The 21,234-nt window shown below is 32.7% G+C and overlaps 3 protein-coding genes across 3 annotated transcripts; 1 reads left to right on the top strand and 2 right to left on the bottom strand.

Annotated features, from left to right (window-relative positions):
- The first annotated feature begins 3,080 nt into the window (after positions 1-3,080).
- On the top strand, positions 3,081-8,038 carry LOC123211345 (OBERON-like protein). The gene is made up of 6 exons (XM_044630010.1): positions 3,081-3,238; positions 3,382-3,461; positions 4,376-4,794; positions 5,350-5,918; positions 6,044-6,110; positions 7,071-8,038. Exons 3-6 carry the CDS (start codon positions 4,407-4,409, stop codon positions 7,511-7,513), a joined length of 1,467 nt encoding a protein of 488 aa, XP_044485945.1. The 5' UTR covers positions 3,081-3,238; positions 3,382-3,461; positions 4,376-4,406; the 3' UTR covers positions 7,514-8,038.
- A 3,955-nt stretch (positions 8,039-11,993) lies between these two features.
- On the bottom strand, positions 11,994-13,093 carry LOC123210143. Its single transcript, XM_044628367.1, has one exon. The coding sequence runs from the start codon at positions 12,708-12,710 to the stop codon at positions 12,165-12,167; it is 546 nt and encodes a 181-aa protein (XP_044484302.1). The 5' UTR covers positions 12,711-13,093; the 3' UTR covers positions 11,994-12,164.
- Positions 13,094-18,869: 5,776 nt separating this feature from the next.
- LOC123210830 lies at positions 18,870-20,544 on the bottom strand. Its single transcript, XM_044629317.1, has 3 exons — positions 19,867-20,544; positions 19,627-19,776; positions 18,870-19,525 (listed from the first exon to the last, which is right to left on the bottom strand). The coding sequence occupies exons 1-3, from the start codon at positions 20,509-20,511 to the stop codon at positions 19,238-19,240; spliced, it is 1,083 nt and encodes a 360-aa protein (XP_044485252.1). The 5' UTR covers positions 20,512-20,544; the 3' UTR covers positions 18,870-19,237.
- Positions 20,545-21,234: the final 690 nt, after the last annotated feature.

Here is a 21,234-nt window from a genome sequence, read left to right as displayed (position 1 = left end):
TCTTGATTAAATCCTATGGATCCAATTAGAAAACATAATGACTAAATCTTAAAAATCATTCAAATCATTAAAGAGTTTAATTCAACTTACTCGACTAAAAAATAATAAACACCGTAATCATAATCTATCTTTAGAATAAAAGTTAAAAAATTGTATTAGAGGTATCGTAAAGAATTTAAGATTTAGTGAAAATAATAAGATTTAATAAAGACGGCAAAAGATAAAAAAAATATTTTTTTACTATAAAAATATCATTTTCGCTTTTTTTTTTTGGTTTCCATTCTACCAAATTTATTAAACAAAAATTGATGAGCACCTCACTTTTTTTTTTTTTTAATCATTAACCATGTTCTAATTAGGGTTGGATTCAAATCGAATCGAGCCAAGCTCGAGCTCTATTCGATTTACATATAGTTGTACTCAAGCTTGTGAAAATTAAACTTGAACTTGGTTCAATTCGTTTTTCGTTATTAAAACGATATCATTTTAATACATATTGATCAAAATGATGTCGTTTTGTATCAAAATTTTTAATTAGAAAATTTGATGAGTAGCTCAAGCTCGTATATGATTGATTCGTTTCAATCTCATTCAAACCGAACTCAAGTTCGAACGGACTCAATTCGAGTCCAGCCTTAGTTCTAATCAAAACCATGAGTTTTTTGAGGAAACCCATGCATCAATCATAGAAACAAAATTATAAAACTAGGGTTATCTAATTAAAATCTATAAATCCAACTAAAAAACTGTAATGACTAAATCTTAAAAATCATTAATTAAAGGGTTTAGTTCAATTTATCTAATTAATAAATAATAAAAAATATAATCATAATCCCTCTTTAGAAGAAAAGTCAAAGAATTATATTAAAAATATTGTAAAAAACTGGAAATTCGACAAAAAATGATGAGATCTGATGAAAATGGAAAAAAATAAAAGGGGCAATTTTTGCTATAGTTTTTTCAATTTCATTCAACCAAATTTATTAAATAAAAGTTTACAAGCAGTTCACTTTTTTTTTTTTCTTCAATACATTCACCATATTCTAGCCAAAACTATAAGTTTTTGGAGGAAACCCATGAATATCATAGAAGCAAACTTATAAACCTAGGGTTTTTTCTTATTGAAATCTATGAATAAAAGTATAATCATAATCTATTTTTATAATAAAAATTAAAAAATTGTATTAAAAATACTAAAAAGAACTTAAAATTCAGTAAAAGATGATAAGATGTGATAAAGATAACAAATGATAAAAAAATAATTTTTATTACAAAAATATCACTTTTTATTATATTTTTATTTTTATTCGACCAAATTTATCAAATAAAAGTTGATGAGCACCTCACTTTTTTTTTATAAATTAACCATATTTTAGTCGAAACAATGAGTTTTTGCAAGAAACCCATGTATAAGTCATGAAAGCAAACTTATAAAATTAGGGTTTTCTAATTGAAATCGATAGATCCAATTAGAAAACGTAGTGTCTAAACCTTTAAAAACATTTAAATAATTAATTAGAGGATTTTGTTGAACTTACTCAATTATAATCACAATCTATCTTTAAAATAAAAGTTAAAGAATCATATTAGAGATACTGTAAAGAATTTGAGATTCAACGAAGAATGATGAAATCTCACAAAAACGATGAAAGATAAAATGGGCAATTTTTACTATAAAAATATCATCTTTTGCTATTTTTTGACCAAATTTATCAAACAAAAGTTGACGGGAAGCTCACTTTTTTATATCCATTAACCATATTTTAGCCAAAACTATGAGTTTTTGAAGGGAAACCTATGTATCAGTCATAGAAGCAAACTTATAAAACCAGAGTTTTCTATGGTTTTCCTAGTAAAATCTATTAATCCAACTAGAAGTCCTAGCAAGTCTAGTGATTAAACTAGGGCTGGATTCAAGCTCGGTTCGGTTTATATATAGCTAAGCTCGAATTTGAGCTCGTGAAAGTTAAACTCGAACTCGGTTTGAACTTGACTCGATTCTTTTTTCGTTATTAAAATGACATATTGAATAAAACGATGTCATTTTGTATCAAAATTTTTAATTGAAAAATTTGACGAGTAGCTCAAGTTCGATCAAGCTTGGCTAGGGCTAGCTCATTTTGTGCTCATTCGAATTGAGCTCGAGTTCGAACTCAAACAGACTCGGTTCAAATCCACTCCGAGATTAAACATAAAAAAACATTCAAAGCATTAATAATAATAAATCCTATAATCACAATCCACCTTTATAATAAAAATAAAAAAAATTATATTATAAATATCATAAAAAATTTAAGATTCTATAAAAAAATAATAAAATCCGATAAAGATGATGAAAGATAAAAAAGGACAATTTTTACTATAAAAATATTATTTTTGCTATTTTTTTCATTTCTATTCTGCCAAATTTATTAAACAAAAGTTGACAAGCAACTCACTTGTTTTACAAATAAATTAACCATATTTTAATTGAAACTATGAGTTTTTGTAGGAAACCATGTATCAATCCTAGAAATGTACTTATAAAATTAGGGTTTTTTTAATTTAAATCTATGAACCTAACTAGAAAACGAAACAAGTCTAATCGCCTAAATATTAAAAAAATTTAAATCATTAATTAAAGGGTTTTTTTGAACTTACTCAACTAAATAATAATAAATACTATTAGAGTTAAATTCAAGTTTAACTTGATTTATATATAACTAAATTCAAATTTAAATTCATCGAGCTTGTGAAAATCGAGCTCAAATTTGGTTTGAATTCAATTTGACTTATTTTTTATTATTAAAATTATATCGTTTTAATACATATTAGTCAAAATGACATCATTTTATATCAAAATTTTTAATTGAAAAATTTTGGTAAATAACTCGAGCTTGAGTTCGAGCTCCATCAAACTCATCTAGGATTGACTCATTTCAAACTTATTTGAACTGAGCTCAAATAAACTCGATTCAAGTCTAACCCGAAACACTATGATCACAATTTATTTTTATAATAAAAATTAAAAAATCACGTGAGAGATATCGCGAAGGACTTGAGATTAAATGAAGAATGATAAAATTCGATAGAGACGAGTACAGATGAAAAGGGTATTTTTGACTACAAAAATATCATTTCTTACAGATTTTTCCTTTCAAACAGTATTCTTTAATATAACCTCCTTAAAATTTGCCCTGTGCGGCGGCCAAAGCCGTTCAAGCCACCCTTCGTAGAAACTCCATTGATTTTCTTATAGGTCCACTTTTTTATTTGATTTTTATTATTTTCAGAATCTCTACAGGAAATTTTGATTTTTCTTCTTTTAAATCTTTTTTATTTTAACATTCTGAATCATTTTAATTTCTGATGTTTCTGTGAACTTTGATCTGGCCTTGGCAGGTAATAAAACAGGCTATTCGTTCAAGGCGAAACCCTAATTTCTCTTACTTTCTGTGTTTGTACAGCTAAGGTTTTCACAGGTGAAGTTTTGTTTACTGTCTTTGATCTTCGCATGCTTTATTCTTTTAACGTTAAACTTACATTTCTACTATAAAGAGTACATTTTTAGCTCTTTGAGATTTAATCGAGGTTGTAGAAATGTTTCTGAACAACTTTGGTGATAGTAATTAGCTTAATTAGGTTGTTTACAATGAATTAGTAATCTTTTTGTCAATGATTTTGATTAAGTGAACCAAATTTATAAATATTATGTTTAAGAAATGAAAAATGATGAAGAATAACTTGAAAATTCCTTGTGTGATTGTGAGCAATCGAACGAGTGTTAGAGAATATAAGAATTATTTAGCTTTAGCACATCCTCTTGAGTTCATGCCATTTACAGAAACATGTCTTATAAGTAAGAAACTGTGTTTGTGATAGAGACCTGACAGTATTAAACGAACAATCTCTACACAATCAAATAGCTATTAGATGAATAAGCTCCACAAAATAGGAAAATGTTGATTGATTTAATCCCGACAATCTTAACAACTCAGCAAAGTAGTGGAGATTAATAGCAAAACTGGAAAATAGGTAACATAAAAGGAAAATAATAAACTGAAAACCTGGCAACAGGGGTGCTAGAATCCCCACAAGGCTACTGCCTTTCTCCCTTAATTTTTTTAAATTTTTCCTCCCCCTTTGTTTCTATCTTTGCTCTCTTTTTTTAACTGGGCAGTATTCCATCAGTCTCCATTTCATGCTCCACGTGTACGGCTCCTTTTAGCTGCATTACCTGATTTTGCCACTTCATTTGAGTTAAAATTCTCCTACATGAACCGTTATATTTGTCCTTATGCACCTTAGGTCCTATCAGTTTGATTTATCAAAATGACTTTTGCGCTTGATGTAGAACGTTTAGCGCTAATGATTTCCAAATGGAATTGTATTACAGCTTATCAGGCCTAACTACTTGTGCTCTAGAGATGGAGTTGATGGGTGTTGATAATACTAATGAAAGTACTGAAAGGTTGCCTAGTGTAAATGGAAATGGTATTGATCTTGGGCCAGTTTCACCTGATGAGGCTGGGGAAGGTTTGCCATATGCTCCGATAAATTGGCCAAAACCTGGTGATAACTGGCGTTGGAAAGTCGGGAAGAGAGTAGCAGTAACGGGCCATTATTTGGATAGATACCTGTATCCTCCAAAACGCTTTCGTCATCTCGGTGTCTCTATGAGTAGGGGAAGTGGTTTTGCAAGCAAGCTTTCTGTTGAACGGTATATTCGAAAAGCATTTCCTGACGAAGATGTCAACAAATTTTTTGCCTCATTCAGCTGGAAGATCCCTGCAACAAAGAAGTTATCAGTCAATGGTCAGCTCTATATATTACTGTGTTTCTTTAGTGATATTGGATATATGTCAGCTTTTTATTTTTGGTTTTATATGTTTAGATGCATTTGTTCAATGCTTTTTAAGGCTGTTCTGGGAAAGCATGTTAGTGTGTAGAATATGTTATCTGTATATGATGGAAGTTTAAATGAAGAAATAAACTACAAAAGTTAGCATTTAACGCATCAAAATTCCCACATTGTGTATTCAAAACATTGGATTATGCATAAAAATACTGTTTAGCAGGCATAAACTGGAATATGGCCTGATGAGCAAGGTGGTCACATGAAAACTGAATGAGCAATTGGTTGATTTACCTTTGCTCAGAACCTTGCTTTGTTTTTTCAGTTCACCCTTTTACCCCTTCTTTTCTTTTTATGTTCCGGACATGATTTCTTTAGATTCATATCTTTTTCATGTTCTATTTATTTATTGCATGATTTTGTTATGATTGATGTTGTAGTTAATGGTGCAAGTTATTTACTCTTTTCTTCACATCTAATTTTCTTCTTTGTCCATCAATGTTGACTTGATATAGGTAATGTAGAAGGTCAAACTCTTTTTACTGTATTTTCTGAAGAGATAGCAGAACATTCTCAGCCTGACTCCCCATCAGAGGACGGGGGCTGTAAGGCCAGAAATAAGATGTGCAGCAGTTTGGTGGTGCAAGCAGAAAATTCATCTTTAACTGCCATGCCTTGTGATATTTGCTGCAACGAACCTCGGTTCTGCCGTGATTGTTGTTGTATTCTCTGCAGCAAGACTGTGAATTTGAAATATGGCGGCTACAGTTACATCAAATGTGAAGCAATGGTGGGTGAGGATTACATATGTGGACACATTGCTCACTTGAAATGTGCTCTGCGTTGTTACATGGCTGGGACTGTTGGAGGAAGCATTGGGTTGGATGTTGAGTACTGTTGCCGTCGCTGTGATGCAAAGACAGATTTAGTTCCACATGTTACTAGACTTGCAAAAATATGTGAATCTGTTGATTCCTCAGTTGATGCTGAGGAAATTCTGAATCTCGCTGTCTGTATTTTGCGTGGTTCAGAAAAGACCATTGCTAAGGAATGGCTATGCCGTATTGAACTGGCAATTCAAAAGGTAAAGCTGATGAATTATAGGTAGAGGAACAACTGCTTTCTTGCTTTTGCACATGTTTTGTCCTTATCCCCTTTTGGATTGCTAAACCAGCAGCATGACCCATTGAAGTGTAATATTTACGTCAGCTTAAATGTGGGGCTTCTCTTGAAGATATCTGGAAAGTTGAAGATGCTGACTTGGCCATTTTTACAGGTAAATGTCCAGTACCTTATAACCCAATCAAGATAACAATTATACTGACCAACAAATCCATATTGTTTGATGCTCAGTGAGAAATCGACAATTTAATTAATTTAACTTGAATAAGTTTTTTTTTTTCCTTTTATTTTTAGGCAAACTCTCACTCTGGACTAAGTGGAATGACCTTAGTTCATGATACTCAATCTGCCCTCCTGCTCTTTCTCAGTTAAAGATTCTTCATAGTAGTTGTATTCTCTGATCTGACATATCTCCATGAGATTAATTTAGACAATAATAGCATTTCTCTATCTGTTCTTAAGCCATTGGTACACCACCGGAAGCTCTATTGGTCCATGATAAGAAAAATCAAGTTTTACCCTGCATTTTATGGCTTTTGGATTAAGTCACTTTAGGTGCATGTCACAGATACTGTAGATACATTGAAAATTATGGTCGTAAGTGGAAGTCATTGTAATGTTCAGGTTTATTATAAATAAAATTACCTAACAATTTCTTTGTGAGATGTGATTGGTATTCTTTATAGAATGGTTTAAGTTAGCTTAAATATGAAAGCATATAACTGAAGTATACAAAGTACACCCGAGTGTGGAAATTAAAAGAAGTCCAATTTCTAGGAAGAGTTTTATTTATGCATTTTACTGACAATAGCAACCCAAGAAAAATTCTCAAGAATCACAGTTCCAGCCTTGTACTAACTATCACAAGCCAATGTCCTAGGTGACATAACCAAGTGTAGCTTGTGGGTGCTTTAGTTCTAGAAATGAGTCTACTATTAGGTTGAATTGTTGAAGTTTTGTTGTGGTAACAAAAATAATAATTATAAAATAACAGTACTGTATTTTATTTGCCCTTACTCATGATCCTTGCTTTGGTTTATTCATTTCTGTGGGTTTGCTGCCCCCACCCCCCTTTATCTGCCCTGCTTATTTATCATTGATTTATTGTGCACAGGTGTTGGTGATGAAAATGCCACAGAGGAGCTTACAACCGACCAAGATTCTATAGTTGCTGAAACAAGCCCATTGCGATCCATGCCCGCATATTCTGATCAGTGGATGGTGGTATCTCAAAAACTTGGGGAAGAGATTGATGACGTTCTTCAAGCATTGAAGAAGTCCCAGGAAACTGAATATAAATTGGCAGAGGAAAGGCTTGATTCACAGAAGAATTACCTTTGTAATCTGTACCAGCAACTTGACAAGGAGAGGTCCGAATTGGCACATCGCACATGTGTGGCTGACCCAGATATGCTATTAAAAGCTGTGTTGGACAGAAAGAACCAGATAAAACTGCAGGTCAGGGTACTCAAAGATATGGAAAAAGTGGCCAGAGGATTTGGAAGGACCTCAAAAAAAATTCTCAAGGATCACTATGATCTGGAGATTGATGACTAAAACAAATATCCTTATGGGGTATGCTGGATTGAATTTGTCAGATGTATTCATCAAACTTTGCTGTAGAACACATCACCTTTGCATTCTTTTAAGTACACATCTCATAGCTTGAATGAGGTTTCAAACTACAGGAGATTGAACCGTGTGGTGGGGCGCGATCAAAAGCGGGCCGATAATCAATCTGAAAAGAAATGAATGGTTGGAGCAGTCTGTTGGCAAACCAATGGTTGGATCTTTAGTGAACTGTAGTCAATTGTAATGGATAGTTGAGGGAAATTGTATAAATGAGAGGGCTGTGCTTTGTTGTTTTAGTGGGGGTAACATAGCCTGATTGCCCTCATGTGACATGGCTTTTAAAACTGCAAATCAGTTAGCCACAGTGATGGTAGAATGAGTCTGTCATCTCTTTAGAAATGGCTTCATTTGAGAAATTAGAGCGCCACATCTTTTCTACGTTGTGGTTAAATCAGTCTATTGCTTGAGGATATTTTTTTTTGGTAAGTAATTAATTACAAAGTTTTACAAGCATAGTAAAGACTTAAATTCTACTATTGTACTAGTTTTATAAACCTTTGATTATGCCTCGAGGATTTTATTTTTCTAATATCTGGTGAATTTTAGCAACCTCGGGGCTAATTATCGGAGGTTGCAAAATTTATTGTCAGCGCTGAATATATTTTTGGGACAATATTTTTGCTATAATTAAGTTGTTGAAATTTTGGTAATTTAAACACGTTGGGGGTGTGGATCAACATTTTTATTAATTATTAGCTCTAATATATTTGAGATTCAATTGTTGAAATGATTTAAACTAATATAATTTGGATACTCAATATATTATCTACCCTTCTTCCCAGTTTGCGACTTATATATTCCCCCTATATACATTTGTAGCTTAGATGCACTTGTTATACATGGGGTGACCATTTATACTTTATATTCTGAACACTTTCTCTAAGTTCATTTGGGTGGGATGACTAATCTACACTTGGGTTTTGCTCATCTTTTACTTGACATGAAATAATGTCCATCTCTTCTCTATTAGCCTATCTAAACTTGAGTCTAACTATTTTTTGTTAAACTCGAAACATAGTCTAGCTCACTGTGATTAGCCCAAGGGTTCACATGGGTTTTAATTCAAGGTCTGACTTCTTTCAACGAATTTTATATCATCGGGTTTAGGTACTATATTAGTAATCTTAGACCTTGAAGTAGGTTTTATCCCTTCTTGATTAGCCCATCTAAACTTGGATCTAATTCTTTTAAGCTCAATCCAAAAAATTACCGAGCTCATCTTGGCTAGCCCATGGGTTCATGTGAGTCAAGAAGAGATTCCCTGTACATTATATGCTCTTATTCTTTTTCTTTTTTCAAGTGGCAGATGTTGTAAAATGTAAAGCACTAACAGATGCAATGCAAAAAAATGGTTAAGTAGCCAATAGTTGAGTTGTAGATTCCTCCATTAATAGAAAGAAGTTAATGGCACTGTCGTTGTAGTAGATAATTAGATAATGATAAAGTAGGTACTGCCTGAATTCCCTGCCAAAGAACTGAAGGCAGGGCATAAATTCTAGTTGCCGAAAGAGTTGGGAACGTATGGAGGCTGCATAAGCCATAAAGAAAAGATTCCAAAAGGATGGCTTTTCCAGCGCAGTCCCGGAACTTCACGGCTCAGAATGGAGATGAGGGTGACACAGACTAGAGCAATGAATTTGCCCAAAAACAATACAAGAGGCGTCTGGTCCTGAGTGATGCACACAGGAGAATAAATTCGATGTCCCGCAAGCCAAATATTTTAATAATAAAACTATAGATCCTCATTTTTTAGCATATAATTATATACATAGATAATATATAATTATATGATTGAATAATTTTAAATTAAAGATAAAATAAAACTCAATCACATAATGACATATTTTCTGTATACTGAAAAGTGTGCACTTATAGTATTATTTATATTTTAATAAAGAAGTCATCTTACATCTTATATATTCAACTATCAATAAAGCTTTGTGTATGCATTTGGAATACACAATTGAATACACAAATAATATATTATTATCTGATTAAGTGATTTTGAATTAAAAATAAAATAACACTTAATCACAATATGACAATCATCTGTATACCCAACTACATACTCAAAAGTATGTATACATAATATTGTTATTTAATAGTAATATTATACGTATCTACTTTGAGTACATAAGTAATTATACACTTATGTGTGTCATCATATGATTGAATATTTCATTAAAATTATCCTATCATATGATAACATATCAAATATGTATCTATTTATATACTCAAAATAAATACACATAATTTTATTGTCACTATAGATGCTCAAAGTTTTATTGTTTTTCCGTCAAAGTCGTTACATCCAAAAATATTCTGCTGGCCACAAGTGGGAGGCTTGCAAAGTGTAAACACATTCCACATAATTTTTCTATTGAAAAAAACAATCACTAAAGAAAAACTTTGGAGTTTGGATATTCGGCAGGGAAATGGCAAGAAACAGGTGGCTAAAATAGAATAAAGGGGATTTACTCCAAACATGTTAAACATTTAAAAAGGTCTCCAAAGCAGAAAAGAAATGAAATGAAAAAAAAAAAAGGTTGATGGTGGTACAGACTTGTGGAAATTTCTCAGCCATCAAAATTGGAGCTTTATGATTTATCTAAGTGTCCCATTCATGTAGCCTTGGATTTCGTGTGCTGGCAGCTTGATTGAACCCAAAACGAGATTGCACAAGGTCAAGCTCAAGTTCGAGTTCGGTTTAACAAACTTGCAAGAGGCTCAATTTTGCTAATAGGATAATATTATTTTATTTTATTTAAAAAACAATATTATTTTGAACCATGATTACATTATGTAAGCACAACAAAATGACTTTATTTCTCCATATACTTCAGAAGCAAAACAACGTTGTTTTGAACTTGATTCTAGAATATCAAGCTGAGCTCGAGTAGACCCAAACTCAACCTCGGCTTAGCTCAACTTAATTCTAATCCAACTCTACTTCATTCATGAGTGAATCTGACAAGGATCCATCAAATACCTATTGATGTTTTGCACAGAAGTCCTGACTAATAACTGAGTTATTCTTCTTCCTTCGGTTCATTATAATAACAATCAAGTCAATAACATCCTGAATGTTTGAAAGTACTCTCTATAGACAGCACAGTAGGCCAGCCAAAAATGTTGGTATCCTTTTGCAAAAGAAAGTAAAATGTCCAGAAAGTATTTTGAAAGAAAACCTCCTGAGAATTAGGCAGGAGAAAAAGCAGGTTTAGAAAGCAAAATCTGATCCCCTTTTGAGCTTCACAAGATAATTTGAGCTCAAGTACAGAAAACTGGTAGGAGGACTATTTTCGTAGGAAAACCAGGCGGTGATACACGGTTTCATGCGTCTAAAGAAGTCTTCTAACAGTACATCAAATTATTTCGAGCAAAATGAAACAAGAACAAAAAGACATCAAATGGTATCGATCAGTAGGTCGATCAGGAGCATAGAGAGAAAAAAAATTACTAAAGTTAAAAAAAATGTGTCAAATAGAAGATTGATTACTAAATGAAGGGAACAAATGGGACCGAAAGGACACCACAGACAATATAATTTATAATTAGTCAGCAAAGCATGATATTGAATACCTTAAGCACCAAAAGAAAATGCTATGCTAAGATACTTTAAATCCAAAGATTAGAGGGAAGCATATATTCTTAACCACGACATAACAAGGGAACCAATTCTTTGAATTAACACGTCAGATGGCAGTGTCCACCAGCCATATATTCTTAATTGAATCATCTTAAGAGCTAGAATACAAAGATTTTAAAATGTTTCAAATACTAAGAATCTAAAGTACTAGGTCAAAAGCGCCTAGGAAGGAATCGGTTATATGGAATTCAAAGTAAAATGCAACACTCTCATCAATTACCAAGAAAAATGAAATCACGCATGGGCGAGAACTAAACATTTCAAATCTTATGATTCTCACATAAACGATACAAGACTGAAAAAACCCACAACTCCATTGAAACTAAAACAATGTTCAGTCAGCTAATTGTCAATAATTTCTGATTATTCAACCAAAATAATTGTAATCCATTTTTTTCTTCCGAATGACAGAAATGTTCAACTTTCTTGTCCAAAACTCCAACTACAGAAACAAAATTGCTTCATATTAACAATTCAGCCAGGCCATTACTACTGAAAAGGGGGAACCAAAAGCTCATCAAAAAGTAAAATAAAGAACCATCTTCATTTCCATTGCCATTATCATGCAACAAAAACAACATTTCCGATTCATTGAAGCAAAAATAACCATAAAAAGCCCTCAAAAACTAAACTTGCAGGCTATAGTTCAACAATAAAAAGTAAAATATAATTAAAGCATAAAAAATATCACTATTTATCACAATTTAGCCAGGCCATTAGTACTGATAAGGAGGAACAGAAAGCTCATCAAAAAAGTAAACTGAAGAACCATCTTCATTTCCATTGCCATTATCATGCGAAAAAAACAACATTTCCGATTCATTGAAGCAAAATTAACCATAAAAAGCCATACTAAACTTGCAGGCTAAAGTTCCACATTAAAAAGTTCCATAAACATAATTAAAGCACAAACAAGATCACTATATATCACTGTACAAGCACAAGCCTATTGTTTCCCATACCTCCTCTAAAATCCCCGTTTTCACCACCGCCACGACCACCGCCCTCTCTCTCTTCCAGACTCTCCAAGCCCCCACCTTTCGGCACTGTCACTATCAGCTCCCCATCCACATAAACCGCACTCGCCAATTCAGGTCGGGTCGTCTCTGGAAGCCGAAACCGCCACATATCCAGCTCCAACTCATCCAACGATGACAACTGCACAGACCCATTTGGCCTAACAACGATTTTAGTAACCCCAGGATGAATTTGGATCATATGAGCCCTCACTTCGCCGAAACCATCAGTCTCGGCAACGAACTTGAAGCAATCCGGCTTCTCCTCGACAGCCACGTCAGCATCGGACCTGAAAGGAAGCTCAAGAACCCGAGTAAAGATATGAGGCAAGCGACGGAGCTTCTTGTGAAACCCAATTGAGAGATTTTGTGGGTTTCTCAAATTGTTATTGTTATTACCATAATATTGAATGGTAATGTTGTTTCTCTTCTTTGTGGGCACGGGGTAAACCTTCATGGCTGTTTTGGGTGCTGAGCTTTGTGGCGATTTGGTGTTGTCTGTTACAATCGTCAAAGAAAACAAGATCCCAGAAGAGAGAGCGAGAGATATAAATACAATTAGAAGAAAAAAGATGCCAATGCCTTCTTCAAGAAGAAAAGCCAAGGATTGAAGTGGGAAGGAATCAAAAAATTGTTGGGATTGTGATAACAATATAAAAAAAAGAAAAGAAAAAAGGCAAAATCATAAAGGAATGGAGTATGTCAAATCCCTAAAGGCTGAAGGAGATTGTTGACAATATATTCTGTGAATTGGTAATTGAGTTTTCTGCTTTGCTAGTGTTTGAAGTGCCAAAGAAACAAACGGAAGGAAATGGTTTTGAGTTATGGTTTACGAAATCTCCTTTTCAGAGGTAAAGGGGAATCAATAAACAGACAAAAGAGAAGGTTTGATGACGTTATTGCACCTCTGGTTCCTGGAAATTTCCTTCTTGCCATACACGCTAACTTTTGTTATTTTTATTTTTCATTTTCTTTCCAAATTTGTTCTTAGTACTTCTAAAAATCTAGCCTCTGTAAAGAAGTTAAAGATTTCATCTATAAGAAAGTATAGATTTATGTTTTTTTTGATAATACATCTAAATCAAATTCTTAATTAGATATAAAATTTTATCTATTTGATATGGTTAGTTCAACTTTAAATAGACGATCTAACAACTTTTTTATCAAACCATTTAAAAACTATCTATTTTCTATTTTATATTCTAACATTTCATATTTTTTATATGTAAATCTCTCTTGATTGATGTATTTTTCATTAGTGCAAATTAAGACACCAACAAATTCAATACGCATTAGATTCCTTTCATAATCATAGACGAATTCATATGCTAACTAAATTTGAACCCATTACACTACTCTTTGTAAATTTTACCAATATATATATATATATATATATATATATATATATATATATATATATATATATATATATATATATATTCTTTTTCTTGTCATATTGGAGGCATCAAGTTTAAAAAATGATGTTACAAAAAGGTTTTGGAGGGTAATTAATTGTTGGAGAAAGGGTAAGAAAATTACATGCAACTTCATCCACTACTGAAAAGACGCATAAAAGAAACCCAAGTTAAGCTTTTGCATATATTATAATAGAGATTTAGACCCATAAAACTAGAAGTAGATTTGGAAGTTCGAATATGATATAGTGTCATTTTGGGTTGTATGGTAAAAGATTTTTTAACCTAAAATTAAACTGAATTAAAATGTTTAAATATATTTAATATAAAAATAGCCCGAATTATAAAGAGGTTGGCACAGTTGGTCCTAAATTGATTTGATTAAGAAACGGGTTGTGATATATCGTGTCAAAATATAATACTTTTAACTTGTTTGATTTACCTGACTTAAAATGACATACTTGAGATGAAATGATATGTTTTACATATTTTTCCCACACATATTGGTTTGATATGAAACAAGACAACCCAAACATGACACAACACTTATATATTAGATCATATTCGAGTTATGAAAGGTCAATCTATATATAATTTGATTCACAAATAAGTCCACTCAAGACCCCAAGGGTGACTTGAGTGGCAAAAGGATGAGCTTCCAAAGTAGAGAGCTTGGGTTTAAGTCCCTCTATATGACATACTAAAATAAAACTCTCAATTTATCTAGTTTAGTGATTACAGAATCAGGTATTGGATCTAGAGTTTGACATGTTCAATATAATTGGTTCCACTTTAAAGGATGTCCTGACTCAGATAGAGTTTTTTGTTAAAAAAAAAAATAAGTTAACTCAAAACTATTTGAATTAGAATTTCTGGAAAAAATAAAAAAATTATTCAACCCAAACCAATTTTGTTACGTGAAGTATTGAATTAATAGATAATATCGAAAATTACGAGCTCTACATAAGAGAAACCCAAGTCAAGCTTTTGCCTATATTATAATAGAGATTTGTAATTAGCTTTCTAAGTTAATCAAAACAACAATAGTATTCTTATTTAATCTATTTTGGACAAAATAAAAGTCAATCTTAAGCTATATCATGTCCCATGCCATGCACAATTGATAATACAAAAATTATTTGTTCAACCATCATCATGTTCATTAATAAATTGAACTTATTTAACTAATCTTGATGCTCTTACTTACCACTACTAACTATATCATTAATTAATGTTAGTTAAATATTATGTTAAGAGCTATGCTAATGCAGCCTAAACTAAATATTCTTTATGATTAAAAAAATAGAGCAATTGTATGCGTACCTACTTTAAGTATATAAATAGGTATATATTTATGTATGATATTATATGATTGAGTATTATTTTATCATTAATTTAAAGTAGAGACATATAGTTTTATTAAAAAAAATATTGTAAATTTAGAGTAATACTTATATATACAGTTTTTTTGTACATAATTAGATGTATAAATAATGTGTCAACATACAATTAAATATTTTTTATTTTTATTTTAAAATCACACAATCATATGATAATATTATATATATATATATATATATTAAAAAAAGTGTCTTACCAGTTGACTTAGGTTATTGATTTCGATGGTTCATTGCTTAGAGTCAAACAGTATTTTGCAATTGAAGATAGACCCTTGCCACCCAGACCAAATTCAATTTTGGTTAAATTTAATTCAAGTTTAATTTTTAATAATTAAATAAGTAAAATTGTTCTGAATAATATTTTTGATATTATTTAAACAATGTATTAGTTTGATTGTCGGTTGATTGAAATCGACCCCTTCACTTGATCAATATCTGTTTCAAATATGAAAAAATTAAAGAAGAATACAAAAATTGATATAACATTATCAAATCATGACATATTTTTAATAAGTAAATTTATAATTATTATATTACATAAGTTAAGATATAATAAATACTTAAATTTGAACTCTTTCTCTATAAATTTTTCCCTTGGAGTCATTAATAATATATTATTGTTTGTGTGCACTGTGTCAATTTCTTGGGTGTTGAATATAAAATGAATTCTTTTTATGGGAAATGAAAAGAAGGTGCAAATCCGATTAAGCATGAAGCTTCCAAGAAAGGAAGAGGAGAGATTGTGAAGAGAAGAGAAAGAGGTACTGTTTACTTTTGACTTGCCTAAAATTTGTCTTCTTCTTCTTCTTCCTTAACGCCGAACGCGTATGGAGGTTGGGCCACAGATACAGCAGTAGTTTCTGCAACTTTTCCTGTCCTGGGAAGGTGGTGGATCATCCAAGAAAAAACCCTTCAAATATTATATCCAACATTATGACTCAACAAACACCACAATACTTAGCTTTTCTGGTCAACTGATTAAAGATTGATATGTTAAACTTTCTTGACTAATTTTCCACAACCAGTTCAAGCTGAAATTCATTCCAACTATTGTACGGTATGATTGTAAGACTATTAATGAAATAAATAATATTATCAATAAAAACAATATTATTAAAAAAATGAATTATATTATCAAAAGGACAAACAAATTAAATTCGAATTGATTTAAATCTTTAACTCGAATTTAATTCATTTAAATTGAATTGTTTTTTAATTGAACCTACTCTTGACACAACTCATCTCAAGAAACTCCACTATTTTGGCTAAAAGGCATGGCCAAAAACTTGAGAGATCAAAAATATTAATTTTGCTGAGTGTAGTGATGGATTAATTCAAGTCGTGCCAAGAGCTAGATAAAACTTGACCCAAACCTATAATACCCAACTCAAATTTGAGTTCAAATTTGTTTGAATTGGTGTGCAATATAATATCACTTCAAGATTTTGAATAAGATAAACAATGTCATTGAAAGGATAAACAATATTATCTCAAATTTGAGTAAACAACTCGAAGCCGAATAAAACTGTCAAATTGAAGCTTCAATTTGAGTTTAGCTCTTTCAAACCGAGTGATGGATTCTCACCAAACCAACTTAGTTTAAATCCACCCAGCCCTGCCCCATGGCAAGAGATTCCACTATTTGGCTAAAAGGGCATAACCAAAAAAGCTGGGAGATCGAATATGTTGATTAGCAATGTGTTCCATTTATGTCTAATGGTTAAATTTGTCTATAATATAATCCTTTCATCGGCTGTTTTTTGTTAGGCTGGCAAATGCAGAAGTATTGGTAAAAGGCCAAACGCCCAATTATAGAAAAGGGTTGCAAATTTATGCATTCAAAGTTACCTCCGAATTTTCTGAAAATTATGTACCTGACAAAGGTTCAGCATTCCGATTTGCAATTGTAACCTTCACAAGCTCAACGATGTTTAAGTTTAAACTTTCCTATCTGTCTTCCCTTCCTAGATTTTCATGACAATCAATTTGGTGAGCCTATGCATAATGAGGGTCCTGAGAACCTTCACGACGGCGAATTCGATGACGCCAGTGAGATCTTTTATGGTTACGCGTGAGTACCCTGGTAGGCGTGCTTGTGGTATTAGGAAAAACTGCAATTCTTTTTGTGCCAGAGTCACTCTGGAAGTCACTATGGGCCTCGTTGTGGGAATTGTTGTGATGTGAGAGTAGCATGGGAGTCACCATAAAACTCACTACGATTCAAAAATAAATTTAGAGATATCAGATTGAATAAAAACAAAATACTTGAAAGTCAATGAAAAAATAATAAAATTTTAAATCATCATAAACTCTCTGAATAAAAACGCCTAGAGATAAGCTGCATTCTCCAAGAATCATCTAAATAAAATTTTTTCTTGGAATAAAGCAATTTCATAAGAATTGTCACTGTCAAGTCTCAACAACTAATAGACTCTCCACAAGGCAACTGACTGTCTTATGAAACCCAGTGAGGGTACATGCAGGAATCCACCGCACTGCACACAAATCAGTGCTGAAGTATCAAGCTAGGGCCAGGATAAATTGTCTTGGGATTTCAAACAGTAGATAGCAATCAGTTGACATCAAGAAAAGCTTGATATATCACTGAAATTAGCAGGTTAATGGAGAGGAATTCTTGGTGGGGGGAAGAGTTTCCAGGTTGTGAAACAAAAAGCTTAATCTGTTGTGGCAGAACACATAAAATGACATCAAATCTGTGCACGCACATGTAAGTAAATGCCTGTAGATTGAGAGGAAATGAACAATGTAAACACTAGCAGGTCCTCCAAAGTAAGTAAAATTATACATACTTAACCATGCAACACCAGATCCAACAAATGCGCCAGCCATAAACTCCCTAAGAGCTTTAGACTTGTACGTTAGAATAACCATTGCTTCTGCAAGTCTCTCCTAGAGAAGCATTTGTTTTCAGAATACGATGTAGCAAAAATTGCAAATGACATTTTCTTTGTGTCTCGAAAAAGAAGCAACGAGATAAAAAGTACTATTTACTCCAAATAGTAACATCTAATCTAGTTTACAATATGGATCCTGTTTGCTCTCAAATTCTCGTAAACCCTGTTCTAGCTTTACACAGCCAAAACAAATGCATCATCTTCTCCATAAGAAGAAAAAACAAAAGCACTTAATGACATCCTTTCGATCACATCATTACAAGAACTTTTAATATGGGATAATCAAAGAGAGATTAAAACCTCTGAAGGTATAAAATTACCACGTAGAAGGGAGGGAACACTGTTTTTTTTATTGAATGACAAGTTTAGTCTCTTAAAAACGGAAAGGTTAGATCCTTCAATAGAAAAAAGGTGATAGTTCATCAGTGTTGTAATCGAAGTTATCTCTACAATCAAACATGGCCTAATTTAAGGAGATGCAAGTGTTGGGAATGAAACCAGATCGAGCCACCATGCTTAGCGTCCTATCAGCTTGTGCTCATCTTTGTACACTGGATCAAGCCAAAAGGATTCATTTATATGTTGGTAGAAATCATTTGGAGGAGATTTGCGTCTCACCAATGCTCATATGTGGGAATATGGAAAGGGCAAGAGAGGTTATTGACAAGATGCAGAGAAGAAATGTGCGATCCTGGACTAGTATGACCAGAATGCCTCTGCCACAACATGTTGTTATTTGAAAATCACTGAAACTGCATACTTTAATGGTTGACAAATGCCTGAAGCTGCATACTTTCTATTACAAGGGGTGAACTGAAACTTGGGAGGTCTTCAGTAGCATAATACAAGTATTTCAGGATAAATCAGAAGTGAAAAACAAAATAGATTTCTTCCCCTCGGAGTCAAATTGCAAAACTAGATTAGTTTTGCAACATATTCTCTTAATATTCAACATTCTACCGGAAAGCAAATTGTGCAGCAAATTCGATTGCAAAAAAGAGCTTTGTCACCATGTTGGCTTTTTTGTGATTTTTAAGGTCCCTCACGAACTTCAGGAGATCACAGGGAACTTCAAATCATATCTTTGCTTAAAGCACCTAGTTACTGAAACTACATATAAGAAAGCTAACTGAAGATTGAATTTAATGGTTCTCAAAAGACCTACAATATGTAAAACAAAATGACAATGATTGTACTTCTTCTCACAAGAAATGAGAATTGGATGTCTGCAGATTCAGTGCGCTTCTGATGCTCTTAAGTTGGTATCTGGAGATGTTCTCGTGCAGTAAATCTTCTGTACTGGTTCCAAATAGAAGAAAACAGGCAAAGCTTTTCATTCATCCTTCTTATCCCACTTAAAATACAGGATTTCAAGAGTTCCATTGTAACTGAAAACAATCTTGAGTTCTCCAATATCAAGCTCTGCCTGTACTCCAGAATCCATGTGTTAGGATCTAGCTGCATAACTGAAGCTCCCCATTTCTTCTGCACCCATGAAGTGTTCACCTTTCTAATCGAAAAGCCAATATCTCCATTGGGCCACTTTGAAAATCCATTGAAAGACAACATGAAGCCAAGTAAGAATGTGGCTAATGAATTCAATAAAGAAAATAATTTTCTCCAGAGAATGTAAACAAGCATACCTCAGTGACTCTACCAGATAATATGGAGAAAGACCGAGAAGAAAATCCGGCTGTGAGCAACCCTGCAGTCTGCAAAGGCCACCCCCATATGCTTACCTCTTCGGTTGCAGATTTATACAATACACATCGTGAATTCAAGAGTAAACCATCCTGAAATCAATTCAAAATGGAATGCCGGTTAAGTTTACAAATTGTAACAGCTGAAATAAACACATAACAGAGAGATTGAGAAGACAGAACCTGATTAATTTCCCATTTAGAATCATTGTAGCTGCAATTTGAGACCTTGCTATGAACAATTCCCTCTAACTCACTTGTTAAGAACCTCAGTCTCTCATTCAAGTCATTAACAACACAAGACCTTTCACCAACACTCCTCACAATATCCGGAGACAATACAGGCCTCAAAACTCCAGACACCATCCAAGAAAACCCAAATTCAACGGCAAGTAACAAGTTCAAAACCAAAACCAAAGTTAAAAAAACACCCTGAAAACCAAAACCCTTCTCATTCTTTCTCTTTTCCGAAGCCCTAACACTCAATCTTGCGGTTGATTTAAGAGCAGGAGAGTCCATTATATTGAAAGAACTGGATCTGGGTGTTGTCACAATAGAAGGATCAAAGGAGATTGGAGTTGTCTCTACATCCTTAGGACGAGAAGTGGAGAGTTTGGTGAGGGAGCTCTTTTGAACGCTGAAAGGCATGAGGTCAAGAGTGGCATTGATGCTGGCTAAGCAAATTTCACAATTACAATTAGCGTCTTTTCTGCATCCAGGGTAGTAACAGCTATCTGCGTTTTCCGCTTGGTGCTCTTCCATGGCAGTGACGGTGGTGCTTGATTTCACAGAAGAAGAAGAGCAAGGTGTTAATGTTACAGTTTTCATGGCTAAATCACGTTTGTGTTTTGTGTGGTTTTGTATTTTGGAACGAAATAAAACAACGGGGCTTTTGTTTTGAAATTTGAAAACCCAACGGTCGAATTTATCACTGTCAGATAAGTATTTTTCAGTTTAACAGATAAGGTTTGAGATAAAATGACTGAAATGGCCTCTATTTTTTTAAGTTATAACGGACAATTCCGTACATAATAAATCACTTAAAAATTATGAGATATTTGTTCTGATTTCATCGGCCTTGAAAAAGGAACACGAGAGTCAGTAAATTAATATTAACCAGTGTTCTTAAAACTACCGGATCACCCCGTTCGACTGGATAAATCATAAATTAGTATATAATTTAATTTAATTTTATAATTTAATTATTTTTTTATTGATATAATAAAATATTAATTATTTAATTAATATATTTAAAATTATATTTTATATTTAAAAAATATGATAAAGATTTAATACTATTTAAAAAATATATAATAATTTAATAATAGATTAAACCAGTTGATTGTCTAATTGAACCAATTAAACCATTATTGTAATTGTTCGCTCAATCTACGTATCACATGCTACTTAAAGTTGCAAGGAAATAGTATCATCCACTTTGACTTGTGTCACTGTTTCATCTTTAAAAAGCACATTGTGAGAGGAGTACGAGAGAATGAGAGAATGAGTTTATATTAACCTAAAATCTTTAACTCTTATTTAACGTGAAAT

This window comes from Mangifera indica, chromosome 3 (assembly GCF_011075055.1).
Source record: "Mangifera indica cultivar Alphonso chromosome 3, CATAS_Mindica_2.1, whole genome shotgun sequence".
Classification (NCBI taxonomy): domain Eukaryota; kingdom Viridiplantae; phylum Streptophyta; class Magnoliopsida; order Sapindales; family Anacardiaceae; genus Mangifera; species Mangifera indica.
This window is presented reverse-complemented; position numbering and strand designations above follow the sequence as displayed.

Bases quoted from the DNA above. Each gene is read 5' to 3' on its own strand.
- LOC123210143 (XM_044628367.1), bottom strand. From the start codon at position 12,710: ATGAAGGTTTACCCCGTGCCCACAAAGAAGAGAAACAACATTACCATT.
- LOC123210830 (XM_044629317.1), bottom strand. From the start codon at position 20,511: ATGAAAACTGTAACATTAACACCTTGCTCTTCTTCTTCTGTGAAATCA. The intron at 19,777-19,866 runs GTTCTGTCTTCT...AATTGATTTCAG, and splicing joins CTAAATGGGAAATTAATCAG to GATGGTTTACTCTTGAATTC. The intron at 19,526-19,626 runs GTATGCTTGTTT...GGATTTTCAAAG, and splicing joins TATCTGGTAGAGTCACTGAG to TGGCCCAATGGAGATATTGG.
- LOC123211345 (XM_044630010.1), top strand. From the start codon at position 4,407: ATGGAGTTGATGGGTGTTGATAATACTAATGAAAGTACTGAAAGGTTG. The intron at 5,919-6,043 runs GTAAAGCTGATG...TATTTACGTCAG, and splicing joins TTGAACTGGCAATTCAAAAG to CTTAAATGTGGGGCTTCTCT. The intron at 6,111-7,070 runs GTAAATGTCCAG...TATTGTGCACAG, and splicing joins TGACTTGGCCATTTTTACAG to GTGTTGGTGATGAAAATGCC.